The following is a 16,486-nucleotide window of genomic DNA, read 5'->3' on the forward strand; positions in this document are numbered from 1 at the left end:
GAAATGATCATACTACTTTCTACTATATAGGATTAATAAAAATACCCATGGTGTCCTGCTATTTGGTTTGTGAAATTGAATGGACAGTTAATTTCATGAATAGAATTAAGCTCCTTAGGCACGGTTTGAGATTCAACATCACAGCATCGTCTACCATTTGGCTACGATTTTCCAATCATCCTATATCCTCTTCATTTCATCCCGAATCATACGGCGCCGTAGAATAAATGATAAAAGGCTAATCATCAAGAGAATGTACTTATTTTCCATTGATTCACAAGTATACACAAACAAAGATAATATTACATTTATGCACTCCCTTGATTTAAGAGCAATTCACTGAACTCCTCATCAGTAGCCTTCAACATCAATGGCAGTGGAACCTCGATGCCTCTCTGTACAATCTCTGTGTTCCGAGGCTTTATCCTATTCTCCAAACTAAACGCAAAATACTGGGGAAATCTCCTCAGTTCCTCCAGACTCCCCTTTATTTCCTTCGCGAAGTACTCAAATTTCGGCTTGAAGTTACCCTCCACGCTGAATGTGAACAGACTCGGACATCTCAAGACCATGTCCACCGCATCAGATTTCGAAAACCCCAAGCTAGTTAGATAATTCAGCTTCGGAATCAGAGTTCTTTCGACACTGGAGACCAGCAAAATTGAGTCCTGATAAGCCAAAGCGTGTAAATCCTTGAATCCAAGTCTGTGAAGATAGAATAGAGCTGGCTTCAACTGATCTCTCACACTGGAAATCAAGAGCCTTGGGCATTTGTTGATCACCTTTCGAAAATTCTGATCCGGGACTTTTAGATCAAAGGATAAGAAATCAAATACTGGGTTGAGTTCAGATTTTATGTCTGAAGTCAGAATCTTGGGGCACATGCCAAAGATTCTGCCTAAATCTTTGAGATGGATGCCTTTGGATTGGAGGAAGGTGACTATGTCGTGGATTGAATGGAGTGAAGCTAAGCGGAGAGACGGATTCTGGGCCAGTGCACGGCCCGAGTTGACGCCCAAGATTTCCAGGCAAAGGACTTTTTCTTTGAATTGGAGGGAAATGTGTGCATGGGTTGAATGGTAGAGTGGGTTGTCATACAGGAGTGTTTTGGGTTTGGCAGTTAAAAGGCTGCTCTGTTGTTCTGAACATGAGGCCGATTTGGGGGAAGAGAAGCAGAGAGACGAGCTCAAGGCCGCCGCGGGCATCTTCAAACAAAACTGCAACCGATTGACACAATCTAGATGATCAACAGCTACAAGAAGAACTCCAAGAAAATAATGAAAAATATTTAAACACGAACACAATATAATACTGTTATTACAGCAAAAAAAACTGAGTAAGACCACTGCAAGTAAAAGAAATCAACAACCAAAGTGAAAATGCTACAATCCCACGCTACACAAACCAAAAGGAAGCTGTAAACCAGCTGATTCTACTGTCTAGCCGGTGATTAAATCAATGATCAAGCCTCTATATAATACTGTTATTTGAGAACACAAGAAGCCAAAATCTGCAAAATTAGGATACTCGATCGAAGAAGGGATTTGTTGGGTACTTGGGAAATGAAACAAAAATGCTGAAAAATCATTATATTATATCATTCTCTTGGTCATTAAGCTAAGCCCGAATCAATATTTCAAGATTCTAACTTTGACGACTAAAAATGCAAGTTCCTTTGTCGATTCCCCGCAACAAGATCGCTACAATCTGCGATATCAAGCTATTAGACTTCGCATTTGCGACTTTATTTACCTCTTGAGAAGGAGAGGAAAAATGGGTGCAGAGCTGAAGCGATCGAAGCTCGCCATTATCAAGCAACTAAGAGTTTACTAATCGATACCTGTTGGGCCAACACCCTTACAAAAAACACCTCCAATGGCGGAAAGAAACTGATTAGTTTCTTGGATTGAAGGCCAAAGAAGAATGATCAGTTATATGTGGTGCCAATGCAGAATAGACAAAGCGACTCCATTTTTTCGTTATCCTCATGCAATCCTCTGATTGGTTGCCACTCGATTTCAGACAAGATAATATGCATATCTGTGTTTTTTAAAACCGACCCGACGGTTCCATAAAATCGATCACTCGATTTAACCGGTTCAATCATCGATTCGATTATGAAATAATTGATGCACTTTTCATATTAAGGAACGGGCCCTGCTGTTTATAGGACGAGCTTTAACAATTTTGACAAAATTTCGTGTGAGATGGTCTCGCAGGTCGTATTTTGTGAGATGAATATCTTATTTGGGTCATCCATGAAAAAGTATTACTTTTTATGCTAAAAGTATTATTTTTTATTATGAATATCGGTAGGGTTTACCCGTCTTACAGATAAATATTCATGAGACCGTCTCATAAAAGATCTACTGAAGAATTTTTTGTCAAAATATTTGAATCAACTTGTGAAAAATGCTTATTTTACATATTTTTTTTTTCAGATTTCTCAAATCTGGAGCTTTGTTTTTAAAATTTGTATTAGGATGTTCATTGTTCCATTCCATTGTACGCAAATTAGTTATTTTAATTTTTGTTTTATAATATATAATTTAAATACGAACTATTTTACTTCAGTTAGATTCGTTTTTTTTTAAATGAAATATTTGCACAATTATTTAAATTAATAATTAAAATAGATTTTAAAATATAAAGTATTATCTTTTTAGTTAAATTTTTGGATAAAACTTTTAAATATAAAGTCTAAATTAATTAAACAAATAATAATAAACTAAAAATAAAAAATCTTGTTCCAAAAAAAAAATAAAAATAAAATAAAAAATCTAATACTTGACTCACAAAATATCATTTTATAAAATATATAATCTAAATAAAAAATAAAAACTTATTAATATAATTAAAAAAAATTGTCGTTCTATTTTAACATATATAATTCGAAACGAATCATATAAACTTTGGTTTTAAAATTTATATTGAAAATAAAAAATTATGGTTATTCCGTTTCCTATTTTTTTACTTATTTTTTTAGGGGCATTTATGAATTCAGGAATAGAAAAATGACTTCACCATTCATTATATCCATACCGAAACAAGTTTTTATAGACCACTTTAACATAATAGATAGATTAAAAATCTATAAATTAATGTTTGATAAATTAATAACATCTCTAAAATAATATTTTTTTTGACGGTATCGACTTGGACAAGTTAGATAAATTAATAATTTCGATAAACTAATAGATAATAATTTTTTGTAAGAGAATAATAATTTTTTGTAAGACCATTATAAAAATTTATAGCACTATCAATGATATAACTTATATTCTCTAAAATTACAAATATAATTAAGACAATCTAGTAAAATATGAATAAATAATAATATATTGTGATTGTTGGGATCGAGCTAGAATTTAGAGAGGATGAATTATTAATTTCTTTGATTTTGAAGTGTTCTTAACGGTTTCGCGGTTGTTAAGACATGCCTTGAATGACTAGACTTGTTGGACTACTGAAATTTGTAAGCGCAGAAACAGTCTAGTTAGACTAGTGTTATATTATATTTGACAATAAACGTCTTAAAATTAGATTTACATGAATGTAAGTGCGAAATGTAATAACATAAGTATTTTATATATGTTCGGAGATATAACTCCTACGTCATCACTTCTTCCACTTAGGAAGGTTTTCATTAAAAAAAACTTTAATTTTACAACGTATTGTAATAATTAGTTTTTGTTTTATTGTCTTTGGGATCAGTTTGCTCAGCTTTGGCTTTTTCAAATGAGCGAGCAATTTTGTGATACTCATTCACCATGTCATGCAGAGTGGTAATGAGTTCTTCTCGTGTAAAATCAGCAGAGCTGAAGTCAAATACATGTTCACTTGTTGACTCCAGTTCTGCATCGTTTTCCATTAAGCACTTAACCTCTTCTTCATCATCACTGGAGCTGCTTGAGCTCTCTGATTCGGACTTTTCACTATCAGACTATGCCCATTTTGATTTGCTTTCTTCAGCTAGCAGGACTTCGTGTTTCTTCTTGAATGATCTCTTATCATTCTTGTCTCTTCTTTTGTATTCAACTGATTTCTTCTATTTTTCAGTTGAATGTTTACTGTCACTTTTTTGTTTCGGACAGTCAGCAATAAAGTGTCTTGGCTTTCCACCATTATAACAGGAATTTGGTTCTTCCTTGGAGTTGTTTCTCTGATATTTTCTCTGGAATGAACCTTGGTTTCTTCTCAAGAATTTTCCAAATTTCTTCACAAATAATGACATCGCATCATTACTTAACTGATTTTCCCAACTGAACCAGTTGGTTCCAGTTTGACAGCACTAAGAGTAGTTGTAGCTGCTGGTGTAGAAGGTTCTCTTTCTCTTGTTTGCAACTCAAATTCATAGGCTTTTAGATCAGCAAATAAATCGTGTAGTTCGACGTTATTCAGGTCCTTTGATTCTCTCATGGTCTTGGTCTTAACATCCCACTCCTTGGGAAGACCTCGGACCACCTTCAGCGCGACTTCTTTGTTTGAATACACTTTTCCAAGTGCATTCAGTTCATTTATGATGCTACTAACTCTCTCATCATATTCGTTCATAGATTCTCCAGTCTTCATTTTAATATTATCTAACTTTTGAACAACAACCGAGAGTTTATTTTCTTTGGTTTGCTCATTGCCTTCGCAGAGCTAAATTAACTTCTCGCATATTTTTTTCGCATTTTTGCACATCTTTATCTTGCTGAAAGTAATTTTATCCAGCGTTTTGTACAATATGTCTTTAGCCACATTGTCCAAATTGGCTTTTTTTTTGTCTTCTACTGTCCATTCTTCTCTGGGCTTTTCAATGTGGTGTGGTGCACCATCATTATGGCAACAACAGTGTTTGCTTTCAGTATTTTCATGGGTCTGTCAGTGATAACGTACCAATATCATCATCTTGTGCAGCTAGATGAGCCTGCATTCTAATCTTCAAATCGTCAAATTCTTCTTTGGAAAACATTTGAATTTTTTTGAAGGAAGACATGGTAATCAGTTTTTGTAGATAGGAATATTTAGGAACAAGATTCAACTGCTCTGATACCACTTGTTAGGATCGGTTGGGAGTGAAAAAGTGTTTAGAAAGTGAGGTTGAATAAACACTTGACAGTTTTCACAATCTTTTTTTAATAAAGAGTCAGTTTAGTGATAAACTGAATTCAGAAATCTTGTTGTCGATGTCAATTAGTTAACTAATGAAAGTGCGGAAATAAACTGAATGACAAATAGAATATAACATAAATTAAGGGACTCAAGATTTGTGGATGTTCAGATATTTCAAACACTCAAACGTCACCCCTTCTATCTCGAAGATATGATATTTACTAAAAGACTCTGATCTATAAAAAGATTTGTACAAACCACTTCAGTTTGGACTTAACAATGCCAAAACTGAAACACTTAGTTTCAATACAATTTATCAGTACTCAACTGATGTGTAACTTCTTAGCACAACTGATTTCTACAAGATCGAATAATACAACAATGAGTGTTTGTGCTTTTAAGCTCAAAGTATAGCCTGAAAGCTATGAATGTGTATACTAAGCGTGAGCTTTTGAGAGCTTTTAAACTTGAAAGAATATGCACATAGTTCTACTTGCTAACTTGAACACTTTCGTAGCTTGATTGCTTTTCTTCAGCTGATCTCTCGGTTATTTATAGGATTTGCTTCCAACGGTAAAATTTAATGCATTTTGAATCTTTATATCCGTTGTATAGCCACGTCAACATTCTTCTGACAATCGTACACTGTAGCTTTTCTAAAATGCAGAGTTCCCACTATACGTTGCAGCCTGCTCTTGTACAATTGTCGGTTGAAAGCTACGTTCCTTAACTGATGACGTGTCAAAACTGATTTATCAGTTGACATAGCCGATATGATTAACTGATTGCTCTCAACTGACTGTAGTGTAACTGATCAGTTTCAACTGATCATCCAGTTGACTACATAGTTCAGTTAGCTTAGTTCAGTTGCCTTTTATTATATACGCACTAATCTTCAGTTCGAGCAACTTAATAGTTTATGAATTTTTAGTTCAGTTACTTTCAGTCTTCTTGCCACACGCTCAATTTGTCACTCCGAAATTAAGTTTCCAACAAAAATATATTAAGTTTAGATGTTAATATTAGATGTGTAAATGAATTGAATCGAGCTGAATATAATGAAAAATTAAATGTTCGAATTCCGATTCAAACACATATAATCAGGATCAAGCTCAATTCAAAGTTTGAAAAATTTAAAATGTTCTACTCGCGAGTTTGTTTCGAATAAAGGCTCGGTTTAATTTTCGACTTGAAAGATTGAAATATGCTCGCAATCTATTCGAATCATTAAATGCTCGAAATATATTTATTTAATAAATATTTATATTATATTAATAACATATCAAAGCTCGCGATCGGCTCGCGAACTATATATCGATCAAAATAAGTTAAGGTAGAGTTAAGCTCGAATTCGAATTAAGTATTTTTCGAGCCGGTTCAAAAAGCTGGTGAATAGGCTCAGCTCGTTTATATTCCTTGACACTGGTAAAAAAAACTCTTCGGGGATGCACAAAGGCCAATGAGTCGCGTTGCGAAAGGACACTCCCCGTTTTAGCGATGTTGAGTGTACTCTGCGTCGCGAAATGTACCAATGAAATAACTTTTTCTATCAAAAATTTTCGCGTAACGCTTGCTAAACGTCGTGGAATGATGTAGCAGTTTTGCGACACTCTAGGGTTATCTTTTCTGCGACGCGTTAACCGAGTCATGTTGTCAAATGACCCAGAACGCAGGAGGAAAAATTTCCCGCTACGTATCAATGACGTTGAGTGTGCTCTAGTCGCCAAATGCTTACATTTCGTGAAGTGTTAACTTTGTCTAGTTGTTAAATAACCTAAAATAGATATGGGAAAATGGACGCAGGCGATTTGCTATTTGAGTGGCGCTGAGCACATTATGCGTCACAAAATACGATATGACGATGTTGACCATGAAGTGCATCGCGATAGATCATATTTCTTATAGTGAACAAGGCCGCATGATTTGGATTGATTTCGGTTAGTCATGGTTTAAACTGATTTTTAGTTTGTATTCTTTTATTTGTGAACTTTACGAATAATTCGATTATATCGAGAATTTATTTATCACATTTCAGCTCAAATAAATATAACCACTAGTGTGACACCTAGGGCTGATGAGAGCAGAGAATGATCGTCAATGCCAAAACGTAGCACAGACAATGAGCGAATCTTGAGCAGGCTTTTAAGCTAAAGAAAACATTAATGAACTGGTCTCACATCGGAATTAGAGGGATTCCAAGACTGTGTATGTATGAGACTGTACAGTTAATGATGAATTTAATTGTTTTATAGATATTACTCATATAAACAAGATATGTCTTCTGTTCGATAGTAATAAATTAAAAACTCTAAAATTAAATATTTTTGATTTGATGCATGTGTTAATACAGTGTGACATTTGTCAAATCGAGGCGTTACATCAATTTTAAAATTTTATATTTTTTTATAAGTTGTAAAATTCTGTAATCCGTATAAATATTTTAATCTATGTTTATAAGTCATATATGATCAAATAAAATGTTCACGCAATTTTTATCAAATATCAATGGATTCTTTTTAATTTTTATTTAATTATAAATAATTCATAATCCCTTTTGTTTAATTTAAAATTTTATAAAATCGATTAAATATGGTTTTATATAAATCTTAATTAAACGGATATAAAAAACGCCGACCATACACGTAATCATCCGGCGCTGGTACTTATATATATGCACAAACTTAAAGAAAGCGAAAGAAATAAGGAAAAGTTGACACGTGCATGCATTCTGTGACAGGTGGCAGAGACCCGATTCCCCATGCGCGCAACCCATAAAACACAACTCATTTTCTACCCTGAGAAGAAAATTCTACAGTGGAATAGCAGATTCAGGATTTGAATCAAGATTTCATCATACAAAGGTACTCGAGCTCCTCTCGCTTGATTTCTTGGCTTTTCTTTTTTAATACTGTTATCATAAAATTAAAATATTCATGTCAACGGGTTAATCTCATGACGTGTTTCGATCAGAAGCTAGTTGTTATTCATATGCGAATATGGATTTTTCTGCAAGAATCCCAGATTTAATTTGGTGGAGTGAATCATATTATCCGAATTATTATTATTATTATATATATATATATATATAGCTTTGGTAGAATTTGTAACCGCGTGTAATGATGTAAATGTCATGATTCAGATATCATATCTTGTATATTTAGATTAGAGAGAAGGAACAACTGAGTGAGTCTAAACTGTCGGAAGCCTTGAATAAACTGATCCCATTTGTGTTAACATATAGTGGTAGAAATGGCTCAAGCACAAGAATCTAAGCGTGAGGGTAATGTTCAGAGCTGCGATGAGTACTTTGAGACGATACAAAGCAGAAAGAAATTGTCTCCTACATTGCAGGAGTCTCTGACATACGCGTTTGCGCATATTCCGGTTTCGTCGTTCCCCCAAGTTCCCGGAGGCAAAGGTAATCATGGCCCTTAAGAGATGGAAAATTTCGCAACTGATTCATATTGGATACTAGTTGATTCATCATTTACGAGTGCCGGATGTTGGATGTCATTTAGTAGTCTCTGATTTTATCTCCCCTGAAATATTTTTGCCAGTTATTGAGATTGTAGCAGACACTACGGTTCTTGATGCTGTCAAAATACTGTCGGAATCCAACATTTTGTCGGCTCCCGTAGTGAATCCTGATGCCAAGAACAGCAAGGATTGGAGGGAAAGGTATCTGGGAATCGTGGATTACTCGGCCATCGTTCTTTGGGTGCTACAGAGTGCAGAAATTGCTGCCGCTGCCCTGGCTGCTAGCTCGGCCGCTGCTGCAGGGATTGGTACCGGTGCTGCTGGTGGTCTTGGAGCACTAGCATTTGGGGCGACGGGTCCTCTTGCCGTTGCTGGATTGACTGCAGCTGCCGTTGGTGCGGCCGTGGCGGGAGGTATGGCTGCAGATAAAGGAATGGGAAAAGATGCACCGACAGCTGCAAATAAGCTAGGAGAAGATTTTTACAAGGTTCTACTTAACGAAGAGCCTTTCAAGTCGAGCATGGTAAAAATTCAATGGCTTTATAACTCTCTATGATAGAGATGAATCACCAAAATAATTTGTTAGAATCCACCTTTCATAAAAGGTTGAATTATGTGTACCTTAAAGAGCCTCTTTATGCATAAGTCGCATCTGTCAAAAGCAACGCGTAGCTAGAAGTAAAAGATATGCCTAACTCAAATTATATAAATTTTGTGCGTACTGGTATCATTTTGGGGACTACTTTTCGGAATCGAGCTTGAAGGAGGTAGTTCAATAGTAGTTTTGTATTTTAACAAGTTGGGAGACGGTTTAATATAGGGTTATATTTTACAGGTGAGTTCGATCTTGAAATCCTATCGATGGGCGCCTTTTGTTCCTGTGGCGACAGACAGTTCAATGTTGAGTGTCTTGCTGTTGCTTTCAAAATATAGGCTTCGGAACGTACCTGTTATTGAAATGGGCAGCCCGACTGTCAAGAACTTCATAACTCAATCGGCTGTTATACATGGTCTCCAAGAATGCAAAGGCAGAGACTGGTTCGACGGCATCACTTCTCATCCTATATCTGCTCTGGGACTTCCTTTCATGTCTTCAGATCAGGTTACTGCTCATATTAATAAACTGATTTTCAGTCTGCTTACATTGCGCTCGAGCTGACCTTTTTCCTAAAATGCATCGATCAGGTTGTAAGTGTGCAAAGCGATGAATTAATCCTAGAAGCATTCAAGAAAATGAAAGATAAACAGATTGGAGGTCTTCCAGTTGTTGAGGGACCGAACAGGAAAATCATTGGCAATGTTAGCATCAGAGATATTCGATTCTTGTTACTCAGACCTGAGCTGTTTGCAAGTTTCCGGTAGAATTTATAGAAACTTTTTGACCTGAATTATATGGGGCTGGTCTTTCATTGTAGAACAACTCATTTACATGTGAATTGTAGGGAGCTCACTGCCAAGGACTTCATCACTACTATTGCGTCGGCTACCGACAACATTGGGAAGACTGCGACACCTATAACATGCAAGCCCGATTCAACCCTTGGTTCTGTAATAGACACACTCGCAACCATGGCGGTTTATAGAATCTACGTCATTTCAGGCCTTGACAATGAAGTTATCGGGGTAATTACGCTGAGAGATGTTATTTCGTGTTTTATCACAGAACCTCAAAACTTCTTCGATGATTACTTTGGATTTGCTGCTAAAGAAATATTGAACAAGTGATGTCTTAAAGCAGTGAATGAATACATTGTTCTTCCAGTTTGTAATCTTCAGGCTTCTGTCTATTAATACCAATGTTTTATCTTTTCAAGTCCATTTTTAGTTGGTCATTGAATAATTTGATTCATAAAGACATTCATTTTATGATGTAAGAAACAGATAAAAACTAACACTGCAGCATCGGTTTACAACTTTGTGCTAAGATTTCCACTAAGGTTTCCGCTTAGATTTCCACTATTTGTACACCCTTCTTGAACTTGAACATGCAAGAAACAGATAAAAACTAATTACTAACACTGCAGCATCGGTTTACAACTTTGTGCTAAGATTTCCACTAAGGTTTCCGCTTAGATTTCCACTATTTGTACACCCTTCTTGAACTTGAACCGAGTATTGCATATGCCAAAGCACATCCTCTATGGTTGGGCGCACGCTTGGATCTTTACACAGGCAGTTTAAGGTGATCTGCACCATTGTTTTCAGCGACTCGTATGCAAACGTTCCACGTATGGAGGGGTCGATCATATCGCGTAGTTTTGACGGCGATTCGGCTAAGCTCCTTTCGAGCTGTAGCTCAGAAATTTAAGAAACGCTAGATGAAGTATGAGGGAAATGGAACAAAAGTTTCGGAGCGAAAGTTATATTACCTGAAATTTCAGGTCATCTATTTCAGTTTGAGAATCTATAGATCTGCCAATGATAACTTGAAGTAGGATCACTCCTAGCTGATAAATGTCTTCTTTTTCTGGATTTTCACTGCAGATATATGCCATGCTTGCGAGTAAATAAATACGTGTCGGTCACAGTGTCTTTGTGGGAAGGGGATAAAAAAATATACATGAAATTTGAATAAGTTACCTGTTTGATTGATTTGAGTGAACTTGTCCATCTGGAGGGCTTTCTCCACCAACCTGTTTCAAGAATATATCAGATTACAGAAAGAAAAATTGCTCTGTTTTATGCTTTAAAATGCTACTTAAAATACCGTTGCTTTCAATGCTGTCAGGTGGGATGTAAAAGAAACACACCTTAGAAGGTAAGTTTATGTTATAGCTGCTTATTTTCGCGGTTAAGGTCTCATCCAACAAGACATTGTTGATTTTCAGGTCGTTTCCATGGATGTCTCCGGTGTGCAAGTACTGTATCCCTCTCGCAATCCCCAGTGTGAGAGCCATTCTCTGTGGCCATTTCATGGCATCCCTTTTCCTCCAATCTGCCAGAAATGAAGTCATCAAGTGCTCATCTATTCTAAGATTCAGACACGAGTGAATGAAGTTTCTTAAAAAGGCAAAAGTCCTATACCTGTAACATGATCTTTTAATGAACCACATGCAATATTCTCAATCACAATAAACACTGTGCTAGCTGTTTTGGGATGGTCCTGGTACGTTACGATACAGTGCCCCAGAACGCTCACCAGATGACGATGCCTTCGCTTCGATATGACCGTCTCCATGTGCTGCTGCAGAGCTTGTGATGAATGCTTCTGTTTCAGTTTTAGGCGCTTCACTAGGACTGCTGATCCATCCCTAAGCCACCCTTTGTAGAGCTGTGAAAATGATTCCCCAGTCACATATACCGTATAAAGGTATTGTATAAGAAAAGTGATTTCTTACGTAAGTCAAGATTATATATATTTCCCACTTTATTAAAGTATAAAATTATACTTGGACCACTCCACAATTGCTTGTGAAGCAAAAATGAGTTATCTAGCTCATTCTAGATGGCTTCACGATAATCGTTCGACTCTTCCAAGAATTCGAGGGGGCGAGAAGGGATACTTTGGTACGCTCCTCGAGCGATATTCGAGTTTTTTCAAGTATGCTTGAATATCTCCATACATTGAAGACGAATAATGTATTTTACCTGGCCTTGTGATCCTTCTACCAAACCAGATGGATCAAAGTTGTTTGTTGCCTCTTCCATTTCCTCTAGTGTGAAGATGTGATAAGGTGGGAGTCCTAGTGATGTCATCCGCATTGGTGGTGGCACATGCCCTGAATAAATGCAATCACATTCTCACATGCCATATTGATTGTAATATATTTTTCTTTCAGACATCGTCTCAAACTTAAGATCTTGATACTAGATTGACTATAAGCGACGTATGTTTAAAGATTTTTAATTCACAACAAAATGTATTTTTTCTCATATAATTCTGAACATTGTATGATTATTGTACTTGGAGAGTATACTACACATATTAATGATCTCAATTCCATTAAATATCAAACCAAATAATAAATGCACCAACTAAATAACGAGGAACCGGGAAACAAAAACTAGTATGATGGAAACATTCAGTTCTTACCTTGAATATCTTTGAAGATAAAATCTAATTAGTTCACGCCCGATAATATTTTATGTAGGGAATCCCATGAAAAAGAAGTTTGAAATTAGCATACTAATTGCTAATTGACTCATCCATCATTCTTATAGTATACGAATGTTTCAAACTTCTTTTTCAAAAAAATTTAGGTCAATTGACTACTCATGCAAATTATGGCGAATCCTATATATGATCAAGAAAAGAGTACTTGTAATCACATGAAAACCATGATATATGACCCCTGGTTACCTGATAAGTTACACCCCTTTTATTGAGTCAGGGAACAACCCAGAAATGATCACAACTACGGTGGATTCTCTACGGATCTCAGATAATGAAGATTGGGATTTGGATGTTTTGAAAGTTTAGTCGTCAGAGAGAGACCAGCAACTTATTCTTTCTATTCCATTAAGCCGAGTCGAAAGAGACGACGAATGGATGTGGGGGAGGAGCGTAATGGAACATATTCTTTGTCAATGTGGTGGAATAACTTAGTTCAACAATGTGAGCAGCAAGTTCTATGGTGTATTTGGCAAAATAAGAATGATGTTGTATGGAATGACAAGACAATCAATGGAGCACATCAATGGCTAAAGGGTACTCATGCTTCGGTGGGTTGCTTGATTTCACCTCAACTTGGGCTTCGACGGTAGAAAAAACCTCCAGTAGGCTTAATTGTAGAAGATTGAAATTCCTAGTTAAGAAATTTTCTTCGTCTCATTTTTTTTTTAGAGTAGCGAATAAGGCTGCCCACGCTTAGGGATGTAATCGAGAGCCGAACTCTTGAATGTTTGAGCTTGACTTTTTTATAATCGAATCGAGCTCGAGCTTTATTTAACGAATATATTCATGGCTCACGAGCATGTTCAAGCTTTTATCGAACCTAAACGAACTCAATAAATATGAATTGTACATTTAAATATTCATTAAATTCATTAAAAAAATAAATTATACATTTAGAAAAAAATATAATATTCTTATTAAAATTTGTCAATTTATTTTAATAAATAAATTTAATAAGTTTTTCTATATATTTCATAATTAATGTGTTAAATCAATAAATTAAATATCAAAATTATTATTTTTCATCTAAGATATTTCTTATGAATTTACTAACGAACGTGTTCACAAGCTAACGAGCAGAATATTGTAGAGCTTGAACTTGGTTTGTTTATTTTAACGAGCCTCATTAAACGAGCTCAAACGAACTTTTATCGAATCGAGCTTCGAATAGCTCACAAATGATTTGGTTCATTTACATCCCTACCCACACTCGCTCTTGCTAGGGAAGCTGCTTCTATGTCTGGTTTGCTACAAAGAGTGTCCCCCTCTCCTATTTTAATTTCGTACGTAATTAGACCAGATTTGGTTTAATATTATATATCTTGGTTTTTTTCGAAAAAAAAAATGTCTCTAACATACGTATATGTGCAGAATAAAGAAAATAAGACAACTGGGAAAATATGGACCACTCAAAATATAAATATCTAATTATAATTAGTCACATTATAATTAGTCACAATATACACTGCATATAAAAAATTATAATTATAAATCTAAACAAAAATTTGTGTGAGACGGTTTCATGGGTCGTATTTTGTGAGACATATCTCTTATTTGGGTCATCTAAGAAAAAATATTATTTTTTATTGTGAATATCGGTAGGGTTGACTCGTCTCACAGATAAAGATTCATGAAACCGTCTCACAAGAGACCTACTTTTCAAGATGTAACTATAACAAATTTGGCTCTCAACTCAAACAAAAAAAAAAAACCAAACATTAAAGAAACTCGTCAAATAAATATAGATAAAAAAAACATAAAAAAATGTACAATGATCATATAATAAAATGAATATACATAATAACATATGGTATATATATAAATAAAATAAATATAGAAAAAAATAAAATGAGAATTATCATCATGTTTCTAAGAAATTGAAAGAAAATTAAAAGATATTTATTAGAAAACTTACTTCTGATGGGAGACCCGCGAACTGAAGTTTTCTCGATCACGAAGCTGTCGCATCTGTTCTTGCCGCCCCATCTTCTTCTCTGTGCTCTTTTCAAGATCACAAGAATCAAGAACCCAATTGCCACCAAGATCCCCACAACTCCCCCGATTATCCCAAAGACAATCCCGAGTTTCAGAGTCGATTCCTGCTTCCCGTTTCTCGCCGGCGGCTGAACTGCCAATGCATCTTTCCGGCAGAAAGAGGAAGGGCGTTGGTATTTCGATGTTGTGTTCGCCAGACAATTGAACACGATGATCACCGTCTTGTTTCCTGCATTTGGCGCGAAGCAAGAGGGCAGCTTCCCGATCAAAAGGTTGTTCGAGATGTCCACGAAAGTTAGGTTTGCGCTGCAGGAAGTATCCGCCGCGAGTGCTCCGGTGAACTGGTTTCTTGCGAGTTCGATGTATTGGATGGATGGAAGGGAGAACAGGAAAGAAGGGATTGGCCCGATGAGTTTGTTTGATGACGCGTCGAGCACTTGGAGTCTGATCATTTTGTTGGAATCTTGAGGGATTTCAGATCTGAAGGAGTTGTTTGCCACTGAAATGGACACTAGATTGAATCCTAGAGATGGGAATCCGGGTCCAAGAAAATTGCTGCTCAAATCCAGGTTTTCAAGAACCGACAAGCTACTTAGATCTGGAACACTCCCATTGAGCAGATTTTTTCTCAGAACAAGACTTTTCAAGCCCTGGTAAGTGGATACCGATCCCGGGATGCTTCCGTATATGAAATTTGAGCTGATATTCAACACTACAAGGGATCGAAACCGGTTGATTTTTGGAGGCAATGGTCCCCACAATCCCAAAGAAACCAGTGAAAGTTTCTGTAAACCAGAGAGTTTAGTCAACACGGTGAAGAACGAATCCAGTGAGAATTTAGCAGAAAGAGTCTGATCAGAAACCGCAAAGTTCGAAGGGGAGAGCCGGGGATTTTGAAAAGGGGAGCTTCTGTTGCCGACTATGGTTAATTCGGTTACATGATCGTCCGAACAGGTAATTGTAAGAGAAGGGTTCTGTGGAAGAAAACAGAAGTTCGTCCAGTTGTTCCATTGTTGAAGAACTGGTGGGTATTCGAGAAGCTGCTGGATTTGGAAGAGGATTCTGGTTTCTGTTTGAGCCAGTTGGGAATTTGAAACTGGAAACGAAAGCAAGAAAATCAAAGAAGAAACCAAGAATCTGAAGTGCATCCATGAATCCTCCATTGTTATGGAGTATCAAGCTGACGAAATTCAGAGTTTTAGTGAAGAGGTTTTGACTAGAAGGTTGGAAGAGGAGTTATTTCAAGAAAATCCGATGAAAATCCTTGAAAATCATGAGAAAAAGAGACTTCAAATCTCACATGAATATAAATATATATATATATATAATAAATAAGGTTAAAGTAATGAGAAGAATTCAGTCTTGATTTTGTGTAAAAAAGTTCCGAGGAACTGAGTGAAATTAATGATTTGTGGGACTTTGGGGAATATAGTACCTCCTTTTTGCCTTTAATGTTCTAGCCCAACTTCTAAGTTGTACAATGAGATTTAACACCTATGATATGCAATATCATCTTCTGTAGTTTCTCTCGACTTATTTTAATGGATTTTTTAGCAATTGGGATCGATCATTTGCGTAAAACAAGAACAAATAATAACATTTTATACGTGAAGCTTGTAATAACTTTTACACATTTTCATTTGCACGAGCCTAGTCCAATAGATACATTATATTATAATTATAATTTTTTTAACGACGTGAGAATATATGTTCGCTATCATGTATCTAAAGTTAGAGAATTTTGTAAATGCGGGTTTTCTGAGTATTGTGACGAGACTAGTTGGTGCTCTGTTTTTCTTGGTG

General features: G+C 35.9%; 3 protein-coding genes across 4 annotated transcripts; 1 reads left to right on the forward strand and 2 right to left on the reverse strand.

The window, feature by feature from the left end:
* Nucleotides 1–245: 245 nt before the first annotated feature.
* On the reverse strand, nucleotides 246–1,984 carry LOC142520126 (transcription termination factor MTEF1, chloroplastic). Of its 2 annotated transcripts, none has more exons than XM_075623110.1 (2): nucleotides 1,753–1,984; nucleotides 246–1,252 (listed from the first exon to the last, which is right to left on the reverse strand). In XM_075623110.1, exon 2 carries the CDS (start codon nucleotides 1,203–1,205, stop codon nucleotides 309–311), a length of 897 nt encoding a protein of 298 aa, XP_075479225.1. In that variant the 5' UTR covers nucleotides 1,206–1,252; nucleotides 1,753–1,984; the 3' UTR covers nucleotides 246–308. The 2 variants fall into 2 exon arrangements, with proteins under 2 accessions (XP_075479225.1, XP_075479224.1); XM_075623109.1 differs by having other exon boundaries at nucleotides 246–1,217; nucleotides 1,753–1,982.
* A 5,723-nt stretch (nucleotides 1,985–7,707) lies between these two features.
* On the forward strand, nucleotides 7,708–10,392 carry LOC142520622 (SNF1-related protein kinase regulatory subunit gamma-1-like). Its single transcript, XM_075623676.1, has 6 exons — nucleotides 7,708–7,958; nucleotides 8,339–8,515; nucleotides 8,655–9,097; nucleotides 9,410–9,676; nucleotides 9,760–9,932; nucleotides 10,017–10,392. The coding sequence occupies exons 2-6, from the start codon at nucleotides 8,347–8,349 to the stop codon at nucleotides 10,297–10,299; spliced, it is 1,335 nt and encodes a 444-aa protein (XP_075479791.1). The 5' UTR covers nucleotides 7,708–7,958; nucleotides 8,339–8,346; the 3' UTR covers nucleotides 10,300–10,392.
* Nucleotides 10,393–10,478: 86 nt separating this feature from the next.
* Nucleotides 10,479–16,109, reverse strand: LOC142520621 (putative LRR receptor-like serine/threonine-protein kinase At1g14390). Its single transcript, XM_075623675.1, has 7 exons — nucleotides 14,604–16,109; nucleotides 12,163–12,293; nucleotides 11,599–11,845; nucleotides 11,325–11,509; nucleotides 11,155–11,207; nucleotides 10,944–11,052; nucleotides 10,479–10,863 (listed from the first exon to the last, which is right to left on the reverse strand). Exons 1-7 carry the CDS (start codon nucleotides 15,844–15,846, stop codon nucleotides 10,606–10,608), a joined length of 2,226 nt encoding a protein of 741 aa, XP_075479790.1. The 5' UTR covers nucleotides 15,847–16,109; the 3' UTR covers nucleotides 10,479–10,605.
* Between the last annotated feature and the right edge of the window lie 377 nt (nucleotides 16,110–16,486).

The sequence above is a fragment of the Primulina tabacum genome, chromosome 12, assembly GCF_025594145.1.
Source record: "Primulina tabacum isolate GXHZ01 chromosome 12, ASM2559414v2, whole genome shotgun sequence".
NCBI lineage: Eukaryota > Viridiplantae > Streptophyta > Magnoliopsida > Lamiales > Gesneriaceae > Primulina > Primulina tabacum.